General features: G+C 41.1%; 1 protein-coding gene across 1 annotated transcript in view; it reads left to right on the plus strand.

Annotated features, from left to right (window-relative positions):
* F5 (coagulation factor V) overlaps positions 1–21,789 on the plus strand; it is a 35,351-nt gene continuing 13,562 nt past the window's right edge. The window contains exons 1-13 of the mRNA XM_069867676.1: positions 1–312; positions 3,286–3,377; positions 4,856–4,978; positions 6,192–6,404; positions 9,840–9,983; positions 10,875–11,096; positions 12,589–12,754; positions 13,658–13,835; positions 15,099–15,201; positions 15,577–15,788; positions 16,577–16,727; positions 17,122–17,334; positions 19,124–21,044. Coding sequence (XP_069723777.1) covers positions 152–312; positions 3,286–3,377; positions 4,856–4,978; positions 6,192–6,404; positions 9,840–9,983; positions 10,875–11,096; positions 12,589–12,754; positions 13,658–13,835; positions 15,099–15,201; positions 15,577–15,788; positions 16,577–16,727; positions 17,122–17,334; positions 19,124–21,044 — 3,899 coding nt within the window. The 5' untranslated portion in view covers positions 1–151. The remainder of the gene's footprint in view (positions 313–3,285; positions 3,378–4,855; positions 4,979–6,191; positions 6,405–9,839; positions 9,984–10,874; positions 11,097–12,588; positions 12,755–13,657; positions 13,836–15,098; positions 15,202–15,576; positions 15,789–16,576; positions 16,728–17,121; positions 17,335–19,123; positions 21,045–21,789) is intronic.

Consider the following 21,789-nt stretch of genomic DNA (forward strand, 5'->3'; position numbering starts at 1 on the left):
GGTGAAGAGCAATGACCTAAGCATAGCAAATGCTGTTACCCTCTTGCATCACAATTATTTCATTTCTGAGGGGAAGTTAGAAGCAGCCGCCGCAATAAAAGTAGCAATTTCTGCCTCATCTTCCAGAGCAGCATCAGCAGGCGTCTGTACCATGACACTCCACTGCATGCGTCTTTTTCTCTTGCTTCTGCTTGGTTCATGGTGGCCAGACTCGGAGGAGTATGTGGTGAGAGCTGTGAAGGTCAGGGAGCACTATATAGCTGCACAGATCACTAGCTGGACCTACAAACCGAGATCTGAGGAGAAGTCCAGGTAACAAAGTACAGGATAAGAAGGATGAAACTAGTCCTGTCTTGTGACTGGAAGTGTTTTGTGTCTCCTGTCCCCTGCGGAATTTTAGAGCCCAGGAGGACTTCAGAGCCTGATCTGTTCACTTCAGAGGAACTTATGTGGCTTTAAACAGAATGATCTGGAGGCAGTGAAATATTAAAAGTTCCTTTTTATTTACTTAATTAGTGGATAGAATTATTTTTATGCTTTCAGGGTACTCTTGTTAAGTATGTTTCAGGGCTTCCTTTTATCATCTTCTGCGTGGGTTGATGTTTGTTGTTTGTTTTTCTCAATATAATTATTATAAGTATATGGGGTTTGGGCAATGTTAAGTTGAATCGGGGTTCTGCAAGATTTCAAAAACTTCAGACTTCAGAATTTGCTGAAGGAATAAATATGTTCCAATTTGGATGCTATCACTTTCACTTAAACCAGAGCCCGATGAACTTTGGAACAAGCTATGTTGTTTCTGTGTTTTTCAGTAGGTTTTGTGAAATGTCTGTCCCAAGTTCTGCCAAGTAAATACTGTAAGATCAAGCATTGCTATACTTCATTAAGGAAAAATAGTAATTTGGATGTAGTTTAGAATTCTGTTTAAATTAGGGTTCATTCTTATGCTCTGTTCACTGTAGTCACCGTATATAGCTTTTATTTGATTATGAAGTGGCATGTACAGGTTACTTATTCTCCTACACTGAAAGGAGTATTTGGATACTACTGCATTTTTTTATATTGATAATGTCTTGTTTTCTTTTCTCTTTTGTTGTGGTTTTTTTTTTTTTAAGTATGTATTGCATTTCTGGATGTTATGGAAAGGACATTTCTAGCTCGGATTTAGACTGTGTAGTTTTTTCAAGACTTAACTAAAACAAAGTTTCTGTGATTGCTAAAACTTCTTTTGGAAGTTTTCATTCATCTGATATAAGCATAATGTCAAACTGGCAAGACAAAAGAAAACAGGATTTAGATGTAGGAATATGAAACCAAATGGCATTTAAGAAATGACCCGGACATATGAATTAAGTAGAACTCGATTCTCATCTGCACTGGATGCCTCAATATAAGCATCAGCTGCTGTTTTGTTAAATGTCACATTGTTGATAGTCTGTTTTCGTGTAGTGGAGACCCACAAGACTGTCTGAAACTTCAGCTGAAATACTCTGTGATTAGCTAGAGGTTTTTCATACACAGTACCTCTTGAGATATCTCACGTAAGTATTTAGAGCAAGTCGCATCCTAAATGGGTTGATGAACTTTGTAGAGCTTACAGAAATTTAACTAAAAAAAAGAAATACAAAAAAGCAACCGAACAATCTAAACAAAAAAACCCCAAAAAACAACAAAAACAAAACACATCAACACAGATACTCACGAAGGAAGATCTAATGGCTTGGATCCCAAAGGCATTTGGGAATGTAACTTGCTCTGATTTCAGTAGAAGCTGAACGTCTAAATACACTGCAAGAATCTGATACTTTACTGCCTTTGGTTCTAAATAACTGAAGGGAGACTGAAAAGAAAATTAGTTCTTCCTGAACCATTTCCTTAATTTTCCAATCCTCCAGGCTAGAAAAGGACACTTAGCTTCTGTGAGTGTTAGTCATCTTATCTTTGTAAAGATTTATTTGTTGCTATGTCCAGGTGATATTTCTAAGACACTTCAGAGCCAAGTGAAAATGTAATATCTGTGCACGCTGCATTGCTGCTGCCGTTCCCAAAAGTTATGTAACTAGACCTGCTTGCGTAGTCCGAGATTTCTGAAGTGTCAGCTAGCTACGTATTTTGTTCCTTCTCACTAGAGAGTTGGCATTGTATAGCTCCGTAGCCTTATTTGCATAATCTAGTGAACGTTGCCACGTTAGGGCAGCACTTATCAGTGAAGGTTATGGATCAGGTCCTCCACCTAGAGTGAAACGAAATGTTATCTGTGGCTTTAAAGCCAGGGGAATGGAGCGAAACATGAGCTGCTTCTGCCTGAGATTTCTGTTGTGAGTGCAAGGCAAAGGAATTTACAAAAGATCTCTACAAAAGGAGATCTCCCTCTTATGGACCCTGGATGTCACTGTTCTTTATGCCCAGCTTCTCTCTGCTCAAGCAGCTTATCAGCTCCCCCTTATCAAATGTGCCTGAAAGGATATTGCAAAAAAAAAAAAAAAAAAAATCAAGTGGAATCACTGTTGGATCCAGTCATCATACATACTATAAGAAATCAACCAATAAATGTGAAACAAGATGCAGGCTGTTACCTCTCTGGTCGTCTTCTCATCATTTTCATTCCAGAGGTGGTGTGTGCTGGCTTCCTTTTGCTTGCCTAAATAGTTTCTAAGAAAACATTGTGTGGTTCACTGACTGCCCAGTTCATTTACATAACAAGACTAAAGACACTAGCAGTGTTTCTCGGAAAGCAATTTTCTGACTTGCTGTGAGATCTTTAGTTGTTGTCCGAGAGCACATTTGTGCTTGCGTCCAAGGTCACTGCTGCTGCAGAAGTTTGCTGTTAATGTTGTTGTAGAATTACAAGTCTTAAAAGGTGAAGCATGGGAGTGGGTAAAAGAGAAAGTCAGGTTTCTGTCACTGTGTTTTGCTAGATGCTTTCTAGGTTAAACATGGTCAAAGCATCTTCCTCTGTATCTTAAATGAACAAAATAGACATCTTCATTGCAGAATCAAAAGGACTTCTAGAAAACACCAGCAATATCAGGGGTAAACTGCTAGGTACTGTAATTGAATGTCTAATATGAAATGTCACAGCTCAGGAACCTCAGATTCAGTAGAGTAAGAGGGAGATAGGAAGACCCTACAAAGAGTTGAACTGTGTTTCTTGCCTTCAGCGAAATGTGCAAGTGATTAATTGTAATTCCAAGATTCCTTTCTTGAGATATCTGTTAAACAGCAAGGGTGTCTCTGAGAATCTTTGTCCTTTTAGCTATTTTTTTTAAACTCTTTTGGTTTCAGATTGGAACATTCAGATCCTGTGTTTAAGAAAATTTCCTACAGAGAATATGAAGAGGATTTTAAAAAAGAAAAGCCAGCAAATGTATTTGCAGGTAAACACAAAGGAAATGTTCTGAGTATTTTTGTTTCTTGCTTGTTATAAAGCCAGTAACAAGCTAAGGAGGCTTGTATTTTTGTATCCATTGTTTTGCACGTAAACCAAATAGGCACAGAGGATTAGGTCTCTGCAGTGCACTGTTTCAAAGGCCATAGAGAGGCTGGGGTGCTGTGCTATCTGCAAATTAATTGCACGGTACAACGTTTTTCCTTTTGTTTTCGGCATCTGATGAGACTTCCCATGCACATTTAGACTTGCTCGGCACAGTCACAGTGCTGATACTATAAATTCACATTGAAAGAGGCTTAAGACCTGAGTTTTAGTGCTTTCAATAGATCAGTGGGAAAGAAAAGAAAAACTGTGAGGTTGGATGTGAAAGATGTCCCCTTGCCTTTGCATCTGTTATGGCTTGAAGGTGCCGTAGATGGATGGAGGCAAGTTCTCATACTTATGCCATACATAACGGTGCTTGTGTTCCGATGCTTATGCAGAGTGCTTACATAGTCTGTCAGTGTTCCAAATTAGTAAATGAAATCATAGAATTATAGAATGGTTTGGGTTGGAAGGGACCTTAAAGATCATCTAGTTCCAACCTCCCTGTCGTGGGTGGGGACATGTCCCACCAGATCAGGCTTCTCAAGGCCCCATCCAGCCTGGCCTTGGACACCTCCAGGGATGGGACAGCCACAGCTTCCCTGGGCAACCTAGGTTAGGACCTCACCACACAACAGGAAAAAAATTATTCCTAATATCTAATCTAAATCTGCCTTCTTTCAGCTTAAACCCACTACCCCTCATAACTGCAGACCCTGATAAAGAGCCCCTCCTCAGCTTTCCTGTAGCCCCCTCTAAGGCTGCTTTAAGGTCTCCCCTGATCCTTCCCTTCTCCAGGCTGAGCAAGCCCAACTCTCTCAGACTGAAAAAAATTGGGGTGTTAGATGATCATGTTTAGATTTCAAAGTGAATGTGTTGGTGACATGAAATTGTTACGAGCTGCCCAGCTAGTCTAGTCTAGGTATGATTCTTTCTAGATTTGCTTAGCAGGTTTTTTCTATTGCTTGTTTTCACAACATGGGGAGTAGGGATGCAAGCCTCCCTTGAAACCTTTAGCAGGGTATGCCTCAAGAAAGTTGTATCATGGAACTGATTAATTAGATGAATCAGCATGAATCTTTTGATAAATTTTCTGTACCTGGAAATAATATTTTTTTTTGAAATTACCATTTTCCTGTGATTTTTAAGTCCTAGTTGTTGGACATATAGTTTATAGCATTCCTAACTGAGCTGCAGTTTTTAAATCCCCATGTGCCTTTTTACTGGTAAGTCTTCATTACAATGGCATTACATTCTCTGCCTGTATTACTTTTGCAACTTGTACTTTGAGAGCTCACATTCCCTAATGAGAGGGAAGAACTTTGTTTCACTAAATATTCATTTTGCTCACATTTTCCTCTCTATCTGGAATAACTACAGGACTTCTGGGACCAACTCTGCGTGCTGAAGTGGGAGATACTTTAGTTGTTCATCTTAAGAATATGGCTGACAAGCCAGTCAGTATTCACCCCCAAGGCATACTTTACAGCAAAAATGCAGAAGGTAAATACTATAAAAACTCCATATAAAAACTATAAAAACTTGTAGACTACTGCATGAAATATTGGGAAGGGCCCAGACCAATGTTTCAGGATGTGCGACACAAATACCTGTTGATCCTGGATTAAAACTTCGCATCTGTTAGCTCTTTTCTTGTTCTACTGAGTGTCATCTGACATACACAATCTTCTGACCTGCCTGTGTGCTGATATTGTTTCACAGAATGACAGAGTGCTTGAGTTTGGAAGGCACCGCTGGAGGTCGTCTGGTCCAACCTCCATGAAATCGCAAAATATTGTATTTCAGGACATGAAAACTCTTTAATACAGGCACTAGAAAAAAATTTCCAAGTCCTTTGCAATAGTGTACATCAAGGTGTTATTAGTAAAGGCAGCTGACAACACTGATCATGTTATGATGCTTAGCATTTCATGCTCAGCTTTGTGGTGTTTTGATGCTGGAACTATCGTGAGGCTAGCAAATTGATAAAAACTGTGACAGTTAAATATCTGCAGTAGCACAGGGTGAGTTGGATTGACCATGCTCCTTGGATTAGACTGCTCTGGGTGCTGAGCCAGAGCTCTGCCTTTCAATTTACGCATTTATTCAAGGCTTTGTTTGTTTTGCAAGCCCATCTCGTGGAGTTGAACAGAATATGTTATTGGAAGTGATATGCAGTTCAGTTTGACTGTCTTATCAATGTGCCTTCAGCGCCTAGGATTTTGATTCTTGGGTCCCTTTCATCATATTGCAGCTTTGTTGGATACGGCGGGCATAGTTGTGAGCAGTTACTGCCATCTGGATACGCTGTGCCCGAAAGGTCTGAGCCAGCAAGGCAATCTAGCCTGTGCAATGGCTTTATGACAGAGAATTGGAAAGCTGACACAGCCGGTGGTATTCCTCCACGGATTATCACCTAGCACAGGCTCAAGCGTGATGCCATCCTAACTCTAGTTAGACTGATGAAGAGCCCCACCGTCTGGCAGTGATGATAATTGTAGGAAACCTTTAATCTATAAGAAACAGGATGGTGGAGTAGCTACTCTCCCTCTGCTGCTCTCCCCAATGTGAGTGGGATTATGAGTTCTCTCTTTGAAGCTGAAGTATCCTGTAGGCAAGAAACAAACCAAGCTTTTGGAATTCATTGTAAGAGGACATTCCAGATGATTTGATTGCTCTTTGTCTTCATGCCTCTCTACTGACTTTTTTTTGACAGGCTCCCTGTATGATGACAGAACATCATCTGCAGAAAAACGAGATGATGCTGTACTTCCAGGCCAGATCCACACATATGTGTGGGATATAACAGAAGAAGTTGGTCCGAGAGAAGCTGACCTTCCTTGTCTTACTTATGCATATTATTCTCATGAGAACATGGCAATGGATTTTAACTCTGGTCTGATCGGAGCACTGCTTATCTGTAAGAAAGGTAACAAAATGCTTTAAAACTATCATAAGGTAATATAGCTTCATAACTTAATAAAGTTAAGATTGTATGATAATGAGGGAAGATATACTATTTTCCTTTTCACATCTTTACCTGCAGCGTGAGGTAAATGGTTTTCAACATCTTTCTTTCAGATGTTGACGTTTTCAAATGCCAGCTTTCATGCAGTTCCATCTATTTGTAGTGTTCCAGAGAACACTACAAATAGATACGTTTGCCTGTACTGGTTGCATTTTCAGTTGCTTAACTGCTTAAAACATGACCTGAAATTTCCTATCTTAGAATAAATGTTTTTTAAAGCTTCATTCTACATGGTTCAGCCATTCCAGAAAATAGGAGAGAACATAATTGGTTTTTCGATGCCTTTTAAAGGCTGTCTGATCAAGGGGCTGTAGTACAGCCTTCTGTAACAAGGGTTTGAAATCACAGAGCAGTCTGTCTTTCACTAGTCATTTGAGAATGTGGCCAAATTTGAACAGATAAGAAATCTTTGAAAATTGCTTTGCATGTGATCAGGAACTTGAGATTTTAGCAGTGGGAGTTACTGAATTCTATGTCTGCTACTATGAAATAGTGTCTTGTAGGGCTTCTAAGTAACTGCTAGGTATATGCCACTGATTTGAGGGAAGTTTGAAACAGCATACCATTGCGTAAGTTACGTGCACTGCTTGTTGGTCCCTTAAATGCTAAATTTTTCCAAGTTACATATCATTCTTTTAGTGAGAGCTCTGAGTTTAGTTTGATTCTTTTTCCTTGTAGTTTGAGTCAAACGTTTTGTGTGGACTGCAGACTGCATGGACCTGGACCTTGAAGCTTTCCTGAAAGTAAACATAAAACTGGTTCAGTGTGGACTGTACAAGAGCACTCTTCTCACTTATACTTATCTGTTTAGTTGCAGAACACGTCACCTCAAAGGAGTGGAATTAATTATGTTCCTCCTGAAGTTTTTAATGCTTTTAATATTATCTAGGGCATGTTATTTTCCCGATTTTCTTGTGTTTACTTTCTCTGTGTTCTCGTGTATGCATGCATTTTGTGGCATATTGGTGGAGTTAGTTTGGGCAAATGCCTTGAAATTACTTGCTTTCCATCCTTCTCAAATTCATGCACATATGGTTGACTTGAGTTGGATATATGTTTGGGATGGATTGGTTTGACCGCTACCTTCAAGACAATTTGAGCATATGTTTATAGCTAAAGCAAGACAAATTGCTAGCTATTCACATTTTTAAGACTTCATAGAATCATAGGATGGTTTGGGTTGGAAGGCCCCTTAAAGATCATCTAGTTCCAACCCCCCTGCCATAGGCAGGGATATGTCTTGCTAGATCAGGCTGCCCAATGCCCAACCTGGCCTTGAACACCTCCAGGGATGGCACATGCACAACTTCTCTGGGGAACCTGTGCCAGTGCCTCACCACTCTCATGGTGAAGAGATTCTTCCTTACATCAAGCCTAAATCTGCACCTCTCCAGTGTATACCCATTGCCCTTCATCCTATCACTCCATGCCCTTTGTAAACAGTCCCTCCCCAGCTTTCCTGTGGCCCTTTCAGGTACTGGAAGGTCACTGTAAGATCTCCTCAGAGCCTTCCCTTCTCCAGACTGAACAACCCCACCTCTCTCAGCCTGTCCTCGTATGGGAGGTGCTCCAGCCCTCTGATCATCCTTGTAGCCCTCCTCTGGACCCATTCGAACAGTTTCATATCCTTCTTATTTTGAGGATCCCAGAACTGGACACAATACTCCAAGTGGGGTCTCACAAGAGTAGAGTAAATGGTCAGAATCACCTCCCTCTCCCTGCTGGCCACGCTTCTTTTATGCAGCCCGGGATACGGTTTGCCTTCTGGGCTGTGAGCACACGTTGCCAGCCCAGAGGTTCTTTGACTGGGCACTGCCTGTGGTAGGTGTCCAACACACCTGTGTATTTTGTCTGTGTTTTTGTTAAATTTCTTTACAGCAGCTCATACAGTGCTGGTTCTGGATTTGTGACTAGATAGTGTGAATTAATGCATCCAAGTTTTAGCTGCTGCTCAGCAGTGCTTGCACGGTCTCAAGGGTTTAATTGTTCCTGCTCAGACCTCCCCAGCTATAGTAGGCTGGTGGTAGGTGAGAGGTTGGGAGGGGACACAGCCGGACAAGTGAGCTGAATCAGCCAATAGGGTATTTTCTACCACGTAACATCATTCTTGGCAATAAAATTGGAGATTGAAGAAGCAGTGTGGGGGTAGTAAGGGATGTTGTCGTCCAAGGTGGCTGTTCCTGAGAGACTGTCTGGGCATCAACCTGCTTGTGAGAGAGAAGTAATTTCCTTTGTGTTGATTGGGTTTTTTCTACTCTTTCCTTCACCTGTTGAACCATCTTTATTGCCACCCAAGGTATTTCACTTTTATTCTTCCTGCTTTCTCCCCTGTTCTGCTGGGAGCAGGAAAACACAGAGGTGGCTGTGTTGGTGCTTGGTTGTTGGTTGGGGTCAACCCACCGCAGTCTGACACATGAAGAGCAGCATAGATGGTACCACCTGGGAAGGCTGTAAAAAGTGGACGTCTGAGCTAAAGCACTGACTGAATATTCTTTGTGTGACAAGCAGATAAATTCCTCTGATCTGAGACTTTTGTGCAGGAAAACAGGACTTCATAGCTTTTCATAAATAAAAAGGATTACATTGAAAATAACTACTTCTAGTTCAGTATCATCTCCAAAGTAGAATAATAAGCAAGCTCCCAAATTTTAAGTCCCTGCAGTCTGGAGGAGCATCTATTTTAGTCCTACATGATGTATTGCAAGTAGCAAATGCAAGTTTTTGATGTGAGCAATCTACAGAAAGAATCAGTAAATTCACACCAGTTCTGTGCTGCATGTCCGGAACGAAGTCTACTTGATGATAGAAATCACAGCTCTGTGGCAAACTCATCGAGATGATTTCTTATAACCAAACCAAGTCATCAGCATTTGTCAAAGTTTTTTGTATATAAAAGTTTTTTTTGCTGAGTGCTGCTTTATGCTTTTTAAAGGAGCTGATGACCTCAGCGTAGTGCTTGAAAAGGCAGTTTCATGCTGCAAGTGACTCTCCCACTATGCCTTGCAGTCTCAAGCGAGAGCCCAGTGACTGACTGTGAACTGAAGGCTGTTTGACGCTCCCGTGCACTGAGGCGATCCCTACAACACATTGCCAGAAGCATCTGAAATTTAATCTCCTCTGGGATATTACTGTCTTGATTTTTGTGGTTACCCAACCCAAAACTATTTTCAGAGATAATATCACTTTGTGAGCATTCTTACGATCTTGTTTTGGTCAGGCTCAGTCTGTATATGCTAACGCATGAAGCAAGCTATTAAATACACATTAATGCCACTACAATAAACTGCTTTACTTCTGCTTCAATTAGGACCTGTTTTTTCTCTTTCTTCTTCATAGGAAGCCTAAATGAGAATGGGTCACAGAAACTTTTTGACAAGGAGTATGTACTAATGTTTGGCGTGTTTGATGAAAACAAGAGTTGGCAAAGATCAGCATCAGTCAAGTACACAATTAATGGCTATACTGATGGAACCTTACCAGGTACTGTTCAAGTTTATGTGAAATAAAATATACATTGATGAAGACTGAATATTATCTTTGTTTGCTTTATATGCAAGAGAAAAGGAATATGGAGGAACGGGATACAGCTTTTTTAGAACATGTCTGTAAGCATCTGAATTCCAGAAGAGAAACTGTCCTGTTGGAGGGATGTCATACCATATCGCTGATAAGAGTAACAAGATTACTTCTAAGCAGAGTTCTGCTCTAAAAATAGGATTGATAACTTTGAAAAATAAGAAATCTCGCTTTTTTTTTTTTTTACTCAGCTGATTGGGAGACTGTGATGTGGAGTGTAATGCACGTAGAACATAGTAGGTGAAAAACTCCTGGATGTAGAATGTCAGTTACCATTGAATTAGACAACTAAGTGGTAAGACAGGGAAGGTGGTCATGGGGCACTTCTTTCGCTAGTGTGTTTCTCCTGAGGAGCTACTTTCGGATCTCTTTCCAGTCCATTAAGCAAATAAAAAAGGCTGGTTTAGGCAGGGATTTTTTAAACAAATATTGGATAGGGTAGTTACTGTCAGTAGATAGAACCTTATTCTTTAGGCCAAGTCCTTGTCTTCCTCCCGCCCCTCCCCAACAGAGCAGCTTTCCAAAAGAGGCTACTGGTTTTCTTCGTTCTTCCCCAGCTCACTAGAAGTCAGATTGTCACTTGCAAATAAGATTTGAGCGCTTACCTTCCACTAGGTTTTGGTATCTGTTCCATTTACAAGCTTCTGAAACTTCTTGTTGCAAACACTAATCGCAGGAGTCAGATTATTATTTTTCTGTTAATGTTGTGAGCAAAGATTCACTTCAGACCTAATATGTGTTGGGAACTTGCATGATTTGCTTGTATTATGAACCCTACTCTCACTTCTCTTTAAGATTTAGAGGCTTGTGCATATGACAACATTAGCTGGCATTTGATAGGAATGAGTTCCAAGCCAGAAATTTTCTCCATTCACATCAATGGCCAGTCCATGGAGCAAAGACATCGCCGAGTTTCTACTGTTAACCTGGTGGGAGGAGCATCAACCACAGTAAATATGACAGTGAGCAAGGAAGGAAGGTGGCTTATATCTTCTCTTGTCCAAAAGCACCTGCAAGGTAAGGAAGTATCTATTTACTAGACAACTGTAGAGCTGTCCTTCTCTTCTTCGCACCCCAATGACCTCTACTGTTTTGCAGTGGTACAGTTACTGTGTTTCAGATGGTTGCCATTTCACTAAGAAAACACTGAAGAACAGGGCATTCTGTTGGAATGAAGCATGCATGGTGAACTAAAAGGCATTCTTATCTGCGGCTTTACTGTGGTGTGCAGATCACAGAGCAACAGTCATTATCACATTTGCCTAACACGTGAACCGGTCCCCGGTTCAAAATCAAGCAGAAAAATACATTGAAAATAAACTTTTGAGAAGAGAAGGCTCCAGGGAAACCTTACAGCAGCTTTCCAGTACTGAAAAGGGGGTAGAGGGAAGATGGGGATGGACTTTTTAGAGAGACCTGTTGTGACAGGACAGGGAGTAATGGCTTTAAACTAAGGAAAGGTAGATTTAGACTGATAGAAGGAAAAGATTTTTTTACAACGAGGGTAGTAGTGCAGCACTGGCATAGGTTGCCCCGAAAGGCAGTGGAGGCCCCATCCCTGGAAACTTTCAAGGTCAGGTTGGATGGGGCTCTGAGCAACCTGGTCGAGTTAAAGATGTCCCTGCTTCTGCAGCAATGGTTGGAGCAGATGACCTGTAAAGGTCCCTTCCAACCCACAGCATTCTGAGCTTCTAAGACACTCCAACTTATGTCAGTCTCTGAGGTGTTCATATAAACACTGTTATAAAATGAGTAAGGAACCACCTGTTTCCTGAGAAACCGAGTACTTTGAGCTAAGAGTCACTCAATCTGATGAAAATATTTGCTGTTCGTCATTTGAAAGTGGATATATCTCAGCAGTGATCAGAATGTTTTAAAGAATGAGAGAAATGTATCTCTTACAGGAGCTGGAAGACATATTTTGAAAAAAAACAAGCCATTCAGCTGGTATTTTCACAGAGGGCTAGTTGAGAAAGCTTCTGTGTTCCATGTGATTAATATGGGCTCTTTGGAATGTTCCTGGGCTATATAAATATGTATATACCATAGAATGGTTTGGATTAGAAGGGGCCTTAAAGATCATCCAATTCCAACCCCCCTGCCATGGGCAGGGACACCTCCCACTGGATCAGGCTGCCCAAGGCCCCATCCAACCTGGCCTTGAACACCTCCAGGGATGGGGGAGCCGCAGCTTCCCCGGGCAACCTGTGCCAGTGCCTCACCACCCTCAGCGTGAAGAAATTCCTCCTTAAGTCTAGCCTAAATCTGCCCCTCTCCAGTTTATATCCATTGCCCCTAGGCCTATCACTACAAGCCTTTGTAAACAGTCCCTCCCCAGCTTTTCTGTAGGCCCCCTTCAGGTCTGTATGAATGCAGCCTTTTCAGGCCTGAAAATATGACAGTCAGATGAGCAAGTGCTTGGAGGCAGCCGTAGCTGAAGAATTGAGAAATGCAGTTGAAATGGTTTATAAAACGGAAAATCACCATGGTACTGTTTCTTCTCAATTAGCTGGAATGCATGGTTACCTTACTGTAAGAGACTGTGGGAACAAAGAGGTGAAGAAGAACCGTCTCTCCTATAAAGAACGTCTTATGGTCAAAAGCTGGGAATATTTCATTGCTGCAGAGGAAGTTACTTGGGATTATGCTCCAAGTATTCCAGACAGCCTTGATAGGTAAAATAATACTTTTTCAACATCATATTGAATGTTAATGTGAAATCACAAAATAATTTGTGTTGGAGAGGACCTCTGGAGATTCTCACCCAACCTCCTACTCAGTTCCTTACCCTGTGTAGTTTTATAGTTTCGTATACCTCTTTAAAACGTAGTGTTCCCATAACTCTTAAGTATTCGTTCTTCTTTGTTATGATTTACTTACCTTCTCATTTGCTCTTGAACAAACAGAACAACAGAATAACCTTTTATATCTTTCCCTGTTGGTTTTATGTCATCATTTAACCACCTCAGTGCTCTGATTTTTCCTATTTTATTCAGAATTACAAAGTTTAGCTCTATTCAGTAACCTTTTTTGAAGGACAGGTGGACAGGACAAACATGTTACTCTATTTCCCAGCATTTATCCAATTTTTGCTCTCAGCACCCACAATTCTAATGTTTTCAAACCTGAGTATAACGATACATATTATTTGGTGCTTGACTAGGATTAAGATTATCCATTCCTGTCCCTCCTAGAGTCTTTGCTACTATAAGCAAATTGTTTATTTTTTTCTGTGCTCAAGTATGCCTTTGTAAAAGTAGAGCAATGATTTCTGCTGTCTCATCTTGAAAGTATAGCTGCTGCTTCAGTTCAGTTGTTTCTTGCATGTGTACCCTATTAACTCAGTGTAAACTCTGATACTAATTGATCATGTGTGATACTAAAACACAAATAATGTTGCAAGCTTCTTACCTAATTTAGGTTAGAATTTGAAGTGAAGAGCATGAGGTTATTTTAGGGGTTTGGGTTTCTTTCCAAGCAGTAAGTTTTCTCCCAGTTGCTTGAGTACTAATTCTGTATTTTGATAGATGTCACTACTCAAGTTTTGTTGATCCTTTGTCTTTTCCTTTACTTTTAAGACAATATAGAGCTCAGCATTTGGACAACTTCTCAAATCTCATTGGTAAAAAGTATAAAAAGGCTATTTTCAGGCAATATACTGATGCTAGCTTCACCAAGCGTCTGGAAAATCCTCGTCCCAAGGAAACTGGAATCTTAGGCCCTGTTATCAGAGCTCAACTCAATGACAAAGTCAAAGTAAGTAACATAAATTCAGGAGTTATTTACACTATAGCATAATTTTCTGTTGGGCAGAGATACAAAAGAACTAGTTTTATTTGGGTATTTTTGATCAAAAATATAGCTAATAAATATTTACAGCTTATAAATACTGTCCCTGTTAAAAGGTATGATCACAGCTGCCAGTGTTTAGCTTAAGTTTTTGAGTGTTCTCTCTACAGTTTCCATGATTGTGCCTTACTTTGCAACATAAGCACACTTTGTTTGCACTCTTTGTAAAATATATTGATATGTTGACACAGGTCTAAAACGAAAAAAGCTAGACACACGTGGACTTCTGAGGAAATTTGAGGCTAAGCTTTGTGAACCGCTCATTCCTTATGTTGTTGGGTTTTTTTCTGGCTGTTTTAGGCAATGGTACTCAATTTTCATGGTTCAATGTTTGGGTTTCTTTTTTCCTGGAGTTATCAAATGAAATTACAAAGCATTTGTGTTACAAGCTTGTTTTGTTGCCTCATCCACTTGCCTTTCTGTTGTCACTTAATGATGCACACAAAGTTTCATGACCTTTCCACCGTGACTCTAATTTCAAGTTTAGTATGTTTCTTCTTTTTTTCTGATTTCATCAAGTGTATGCAGGACATTTTATTGTTTCCTCCCATATTTGGGTCCTGGAATACAGGAGATTTGTTTTAAGATTTGTTTAAATTCATTTTCTCCCTTATTGAAAGATCTGAAGAACTTTAGTCTATAACTTCATAGTCTCTGAGATAGCATGTGCCTAGTAGCGGCAAGAACAAGTGGTCTTTTTAGATTTATGAGAGACCAGGTGTAGGAAGCTGAACTTCACTCAATGGGCTCTATGAAGTGCAGCAGCAGGGTACTGGCAGCATGTAGACTGCAAGTTTTATAGAATCGTACAATCATAGAATGGTTTGGGTTGGAAACGACCTTAAAGATCATCCGCTTCCAACCCCTCTGCCATGGACAGGGGCACCTCGCACCAGCCCAGGCTGCCCAAGGCCCCATCCAACCTGGCCTTGAACACCCCAAGGGTGCCAGTGCCTCACCACGCTCAGTGTGAAGAATTTCTTCCTAATGTCTAATCCAAATCTTCCCCTTTCCTATTCAAAGCCACTATCAAAAAAATATTTAAGACACCCATTTTCCAGCACGTCCCAGGCTCAAACTAAGCAAATTGTACTGTGGTTGAAACTTTGTTATGTATTCAGACAAAGATATGTTGAATAATAAATTCTTTCTGTTTGCCTGTCAATATAGATTGTATTCAAAAATAAGGCCAGTCGACCCTACAGCATTTACTTCCATGGAGTGACACTTTCAAAGAGTGCAGAAGGTGCTGATTATCCTCTGGATCCCACAGGTAAGAAACTCCTGAATTACATTTTACATACTCCTAATGGTAGTTTCATTGCTTTGAAAGAGATGCTGTGGCCAGGAATGTTCGTGACTGGGAAAACTGAGTTCCTTGCTCTGCCACAGCTGGCCTGTTGTGTTGCCTTGTAGAGAAACCAAGACATTATCTGCAAAGCGTGGACAAATACCCTTTTTTAGGTGCCTTAGTTTTCTGTTCTTGTTTGCTGAACTTCAGTTATCTCAGAGGTAGTTTGAAATGACATAACTGCACTGATGATCATGATTCTATGGTTCTATGATTTCATTAAAGGTTCAGCCTTGTGTTATATAAAGATCTGGCTCTAAGTTTGTATCACTACTGTTCTCCTTTATTTTTCCTTAGGCAATGGCACCCAGAGCAAAGGAATTGAACCAGGGAAGACATACACTTACGAATGGACAATTGCCAAAACAGATCAACCCACTGCGCGTGATGCGCAATGTATTACAAGGCTGTATCATAGCGCTGTAGATATTGAGAGAGATATAGCCTCTGGACTGATTGGCCCACTTCTGATCTGTAAAAGTGAAGCATTGACACAGAAGGGTGTGCAGGTAACATGTTTGGCAACTTCTTAAGAGACGGATTTTGCATAAATGTTATTTGATCTACAGTGAATTTGGTTTTGCTCTCCTTAGAAGTCTGTCATGTAAAGAGTAATTAAACCAACAGGCTGCTGAAGAAATGACTTGAAGAAACGGTCCTCTAACTGTCCACAATGGTAGAGGAATTGCATTCTGATTTTTCTAGCGAAAGCAGCATTTCAACAAAAGGTCAGCCTGACTTGAAAGTCTGTTTCTAGGCTTGATAATAAACCTTCCTGCTGCTTTTATACCTTCCAATCTAAAGGCATTCAGATCTGAGCTGGTGCCTTTCTGTAGCAGATATAGCTTAACAGGGTCTGACAACTTCTGGAGTCACTGAATCCAGAGCAGCCCAAACAGCTTGGGAGAGTTCTGGGAGATTGGTTCTCTTTGCCATCCATTGAAATCTTGCTTGGCAAAGACTTGAGCATTAGAAGGGAGATAAAAGTGTCATAAGCTTGTGCTCTGGTCAAACCAAGAGCCTGGTCCTTTTAGTCAGAGCCCAGTCATATAACATCTGCGTGCCAGCAGTGCTAGCAGTTTGATTAGTGCTCTGCCACAGGATGGTTGTAGCAATACGAGTGTGAACTTGATGTTTTGGTCCCCTTCTCCCTTTCACTGAGCCCTTGGATCATGCTTGGCACAACTCTGGTGAAGCTTGTATTGTTTATATAATAAGTAAGCAAGATAGTGGAATCAAGTCCTTCATGCGTATCTCTGCTCATAAAATACAATCGCTGTGCTGATTTGTTTTTCAGAAAAAGGCGGATGGGGAGCAGCAGGCAATGTTTGCTGTGTTCGATGAAAATAAGAGCTGGTACCTAGAGGATAACATCAAGGAGTACTGCAGCACCCCTGCCAGTGTTAAAAGGGATGACCCCAAGTTCTACAACTCGAACATAATGCACAGTGAGTGAGCTATCAAGTTTAATGTTATGAAAGCTCATGTGAACCTGAGCATTCAGCGATTGCTTGTTCTCAGATGTAGTGCAGTCAGGGAATTCTCTACAGACTCAGTAAATTTCTAACCATGCCAGGTAGCAGCATATAAAAATATTCAATATCTTAGGGACCAGGCTGGCTTTGGACCCTGAAGCAGAGACAAGGGTCATTTAACTTCGACACAGCAACCTGCTGACGTGGAGAGCTGGAATCTCCAAGGCAATTGTGGTTTCAGCCTTGTGTCAGCCTCTTTCCAGGTGCAAATGCGAGTCCAGTTCAGTGGACTGACATTAAAGAACAGGATGTTTAAACATCTGACTTCAAAAATATTGAGACCATTTTAATTTTGCTTTCCTTATAGCAATAAATGGCTATGTGTCCGACAGCAGTGAAATTCTTGGATTTTGCCAGGATAGCGTGGTTCAATGGCACTTCTTCAGTGTTGGCACTCACGATGAGATTGTCTCTGCTCGCCTTTCTGGACACTCTTTTCTGTATCAAGGGAAATACGAAGATGTGTTGAATCTTTTCCCAATGAGTGGAGAATCGGTCACAGTGGAAATGGACAATGTTGGTAAGTGGGAAACTTGTAGTGTCTGAAAGCTCTTCTAAGGCATTGTTTTCAATCTCTAGTTTATAATGTAGGAAAGAAAGCTTTTCAGATAAACAGTGCTGGAAAACCTTGAATCATTCCCCAGCGCAACTGATGAGTGTTGAGTGTTGACTTAGCACATAGCATAAATGTATGCTATACTGAGGCTCATTTTGTTTGGTTTTTATTGACTTGGGTTTTTCTCGCTTCCCAATTAGCATTGGGGTTACCAATGGTCATTTTAAAGGCAATTTTAAGTTTATCTTTGGAAACAATCCAGTATCAACTCCATTGTGTGATTCCCAATCTTGCCCATCTTAAGCTAGTTAAAATGGGCCAAGGCTGTCAAATTATGCTAGTCATTTTTGGACAAAGTGGCTACACCTCACCTTAGGCTTGTGGTCATTTAGCTGCAGTAAAGTCTGCCTAACTCAACTGGACCACTGGTTCATCGGTGTATACATCGCAATGTCTAGCTAGGGTTAATACTGTATCTTGAAAAGGTGATGCATGTAGCCCTCGCTTAGGGAATTACCTACAAGAGGATAGATATTCTCCCTTATTGAAGACTGGGAGTGTACAGTGATCATCCTGAAAATCCCACAAGGTTTTTAGGTATCCTTATCCTATTTAAAATACCAGTGTGGTTTTGTGTCTTTTATCTATTTAAATAACAAAGTTTTTTATGTCCTGAAAGCTTGATTTTTGGTGATTGCAGAGCATCAAGATCTTATAAGTTAAAATTTTCTATTGTATGTAAAGTGGGTTTTTTTGTTCAAACTAAGGAATCATTAAAACTCCATCACACTTCATGAAAACCTCCCCAGTAATAAAGTTGTTTTGCTTGATTTTTGGCATGTGATTTGTTCTCTCCATCTAAGGCATGTTTTCTTTTGTCAATTTACTGTTGTTAGTTCTTACAGCTATGCAGATGCCCTCAGATTCTGATGAATACAGAAATATTGTGTGTGACCTTTTTAATAAAATAGGCTGGTTTTCTCAAGCTCTGTTAGTTCTGTCTATTCTATCATTTCTGCTGGTTCCCAAAGCAAGCTGTAGCAAGCACAGAACTTGATTTGATGCTGTTTGGGAAAGCAGATCGTGTTGTGTTCTCTGCAGTTCCTAGTTTCAAATTGAGAGCTTCTCTTCTGGCTGGGTTTTGAGGGAATTACTAAAACCTTTGAATCCCAAGATACTTAGGATTGGCAGCTTAATGTTTTGTGTCCAGATTGGAAATTCAAGTCACTTTATTCTTTTAAAGGTCATCCTTCATGCATTCAAAAGCTTTAAAAATACTGTGTTTTCATATGTTCATCAGTAGTGCCTCAGAACATGTTTGTTCTGTTCGGAATGCTCTGTGTGGCAATGCGTACAACACTGAGAACAGGACAAAATTAAACCTTTATCTTAAAAGATTCCAATCTTAGATCCAGATCTAAACATAGGATCCTTTATGTTGTTTCTTTCTTTTTTATATCCTTCTCTTTCATGGGTTATGTTTGGACTCAGGTCCTAGATACGGCTTAATCTGTGTAGAAGAGCTCCAGCTCTTAGGTGTATTTATTTATATGTGCTATTACTTATTTACATTTATTAGTTATTTTTCATTGCAGTAAGAGAATTGAAATGGAAATCCCAGAACAGGCTTAGTACTCCTATAGCATATGTTGTAGAAACAAACCCAGAAACTTGCTCTGACCACTTACATGACAGGCAATGTCCACTCCTGTATCTACTTCATATTCAAAAAACACTTTTATTTCAATTGCAGGTACCTGGCTTTTAGCCTCCTGGGGTACCCCAGAGATGAGTCACGGCATGAGACTGAGATTCAGAGATGCCAGATGTGACTATGAGGATGATGACATGTTTGATGTTGTGGATTTCACTTACACCAAGACTGATAAAAAGGCTGTTTCCACTTCAGTTGAAGAAGATGTGCAAGAAGGAGATAAGGACGATTTGGATTATCAGGATTACCTGGCTTCTTTGTACTCCATTCGAAGCTTAAGGAACACAACAGGTGATGAAGAAAAACAAAATCTTACAGCCCTAGCCTGGCAGCAGTATGAAGGCCCTGATACTGTGGGTTCTGAGGTGGCTCTTGGCTCGGGTCTGGCAGATATAAATAGTAGTGAAACCACAAACACCTATAAGTTCTTAGAAACTCGTGTCACTCCTCATCGCCCAGTTGAGGCTGAAACATTCCAGTCAAGTCACGCATCAGTCACAACAGAAGAGGACTTATTTTTAGCTAGCATAAGTGATGGAAAGGCTGACTTGGTATCTGAGAACAGAAGCCAAAGCAGTTATGAAACAGATCACAGTAGCACGCCTGCACGTAAACACTTGCTGAGCAATGGGGAAGGCCATATGAGTGTTGCAGAAGATCTTTCAACTGATGCAGAAGACAGCAATTTTTTTTCAGAAAAGCATCAAGAGGAAAGCGCAGGAAGAGGAAATTATGACATTAACAGTAACAGGAAAAGGCGAAACTCACTGGGCATGAAGTTTTACTCCGTCCAAAAGATGAATGCCCTTCTAAATCATGTAAGAAATAAAAATGTCTCATTGTCTAACAAGACAAGTGCACCTCATCCTGCAGATAACACATCCGATACAGCCAAAGTGGGAACTGAACAGCTTCCAAATGATTATGATGATGATGAACTGGAAGACGTGGGAACAAAGATGGAAAATGCCATGCGTGTAGTTAACTTGACTCTTACAGTGGACCTCGTTGTAGGAGATGGGTCTAATGCATCCAGCCTTTCTGAGCCCAAGCTATCCAAAGTCAAACAGGCAGACGCTTTTTCATTAGATCATATGTTGGGCAATATAAGCCCTAATTCCAGCCCTGCACTAGGGAAGAACTTGCTGGAATCATCATTGCCCAGGGCTGGGAAATATTCTTCTAAAATACCAAATGAGGAATGGAATTTGGTGTCTACGAAGGGGAGTCTGGGATTGGAGGCAAATTTAGATAAATCTGTTAGTGGTAAGTTAAATCATCATGGCAGAAATGGTACAGCGTTCATAAATAGGAAGCGTACGAAGAAGTATCAAGGGTTCTCACACCTAATGGGAGAAAAACAGAATGGGAGCCTCGTGGACTCAACTCTGAAAGGAAAGGAGGGGAACAAGAATGATACGTCTGGAACCTTAATCAAGATCCGAAGGAAAATAAAAGAATATCCAAAAATGAGCCACTTGCTGAGCCCAAGGAGTAAAAAGCCACAACATATCGCCAGTTCCATGGCAGGGTTTGGCCGTATGTTGTTTCCAGCTAAGACTAACCACACGGCACTGCTGTGTTGCGCTAACACCACAGGAGCACCCAACGAGGCCAACCATACAGTGAATGTGAGTAAAGCCAGGCATGGAGAGTCACTAAATTACATGCTTACCCCACGGCAGCTTAAGCCATCAATCACGATTGGGCTTCCCCAAGAAAATGGAGACTATGAATATTTTATGGAAGGATATTACAATGAGGAAACATCGGGTGGTGAATATGAATACCATTACGTAAGCTTTGATGATCCATACATGACAGACCCAAAAGTGAATGTCAATGAACAGCGTAACCCAGAGAACATTGCTGAACATTACCTGCGAAGCAAAGGGAATGAGAGGAGATACTATATTGCAGCTAAAGAGGTCTGCTGGAACTATGCAGGATATAAAAAAAGGTTTGGCTAAATCATTTGCTTTGATTTTGCGCACCATCCTGATTGTTGATTTACATGTTGATAAATTTAAGATCGCAGAATCACTAGGTTGGAAAAAACCTCCTGGATCATCGAGTCCAACCATTCCTATCAACCACCAAACCGTGTCCCTCAGCACCTCATCCACCTGTCTTTTAAAACACCTCCAGGGATGGGGACTCAGCCACCTCCCTGGGCAGGCTCTGTCAGTGCCCAATGACCCTTTCTGTGAAAACTTTTCTCCTTATGTCGAGCCTAAATCTCCCCTGGTGGAGCTTGAGGCCATTCACTCTTGTCCTGTCCCCTGTCACTTGGGAGAAGAGGCCAGCTCCCTCCTCTCTACAACCTCCTTTCAGGTCGTTGTAGTGAGCAATGAGGTCTCCCCTCAGCCTCCTCTTCTCCAGGCTAAACAACCCCAGTTCCCTCAGCCACTCCTCCTAAGACTTGTTCTCCAGCTCCTTCACCAGCTTCATTGCTCTTCTCTGGACTCGCTCCAGAGCCTCAACATCCTTCTTGTGGTGAGGGGCCCAGAACTGGACACAGGATTCAAGGAGCGGTCTCACCAGTGCCGAGTACAGAGGGAGAATAACCTCCCTGGACCTGCTGGTCACGCTGTTTCTGATACAAGCCAAGATGCCATTGGCCTTCTTGGCCACCTGGGCCACTGCTGGCTCATGTTCAGTCGCTGTCAACCAACACCCCCAGGTCCTTCCCCTCTGGGCAGCTT

The sequence above is a fragment of the Phaenicophaeus curvirostris genome, chromosome 1, assembly GCF_032191515.1.
Source record: "Phaenicophaeus curvirostris isolate KB17595 chromosome 1, BPBGC_Pcur_1.0, whole genome shotgun sequence".
NCBI lineage: Eukaryota > Metazoa > Chordata > Aves > Cuculiformes > Cuculidae > Phaenicophaeus > Phaenicophaeus curvirostris.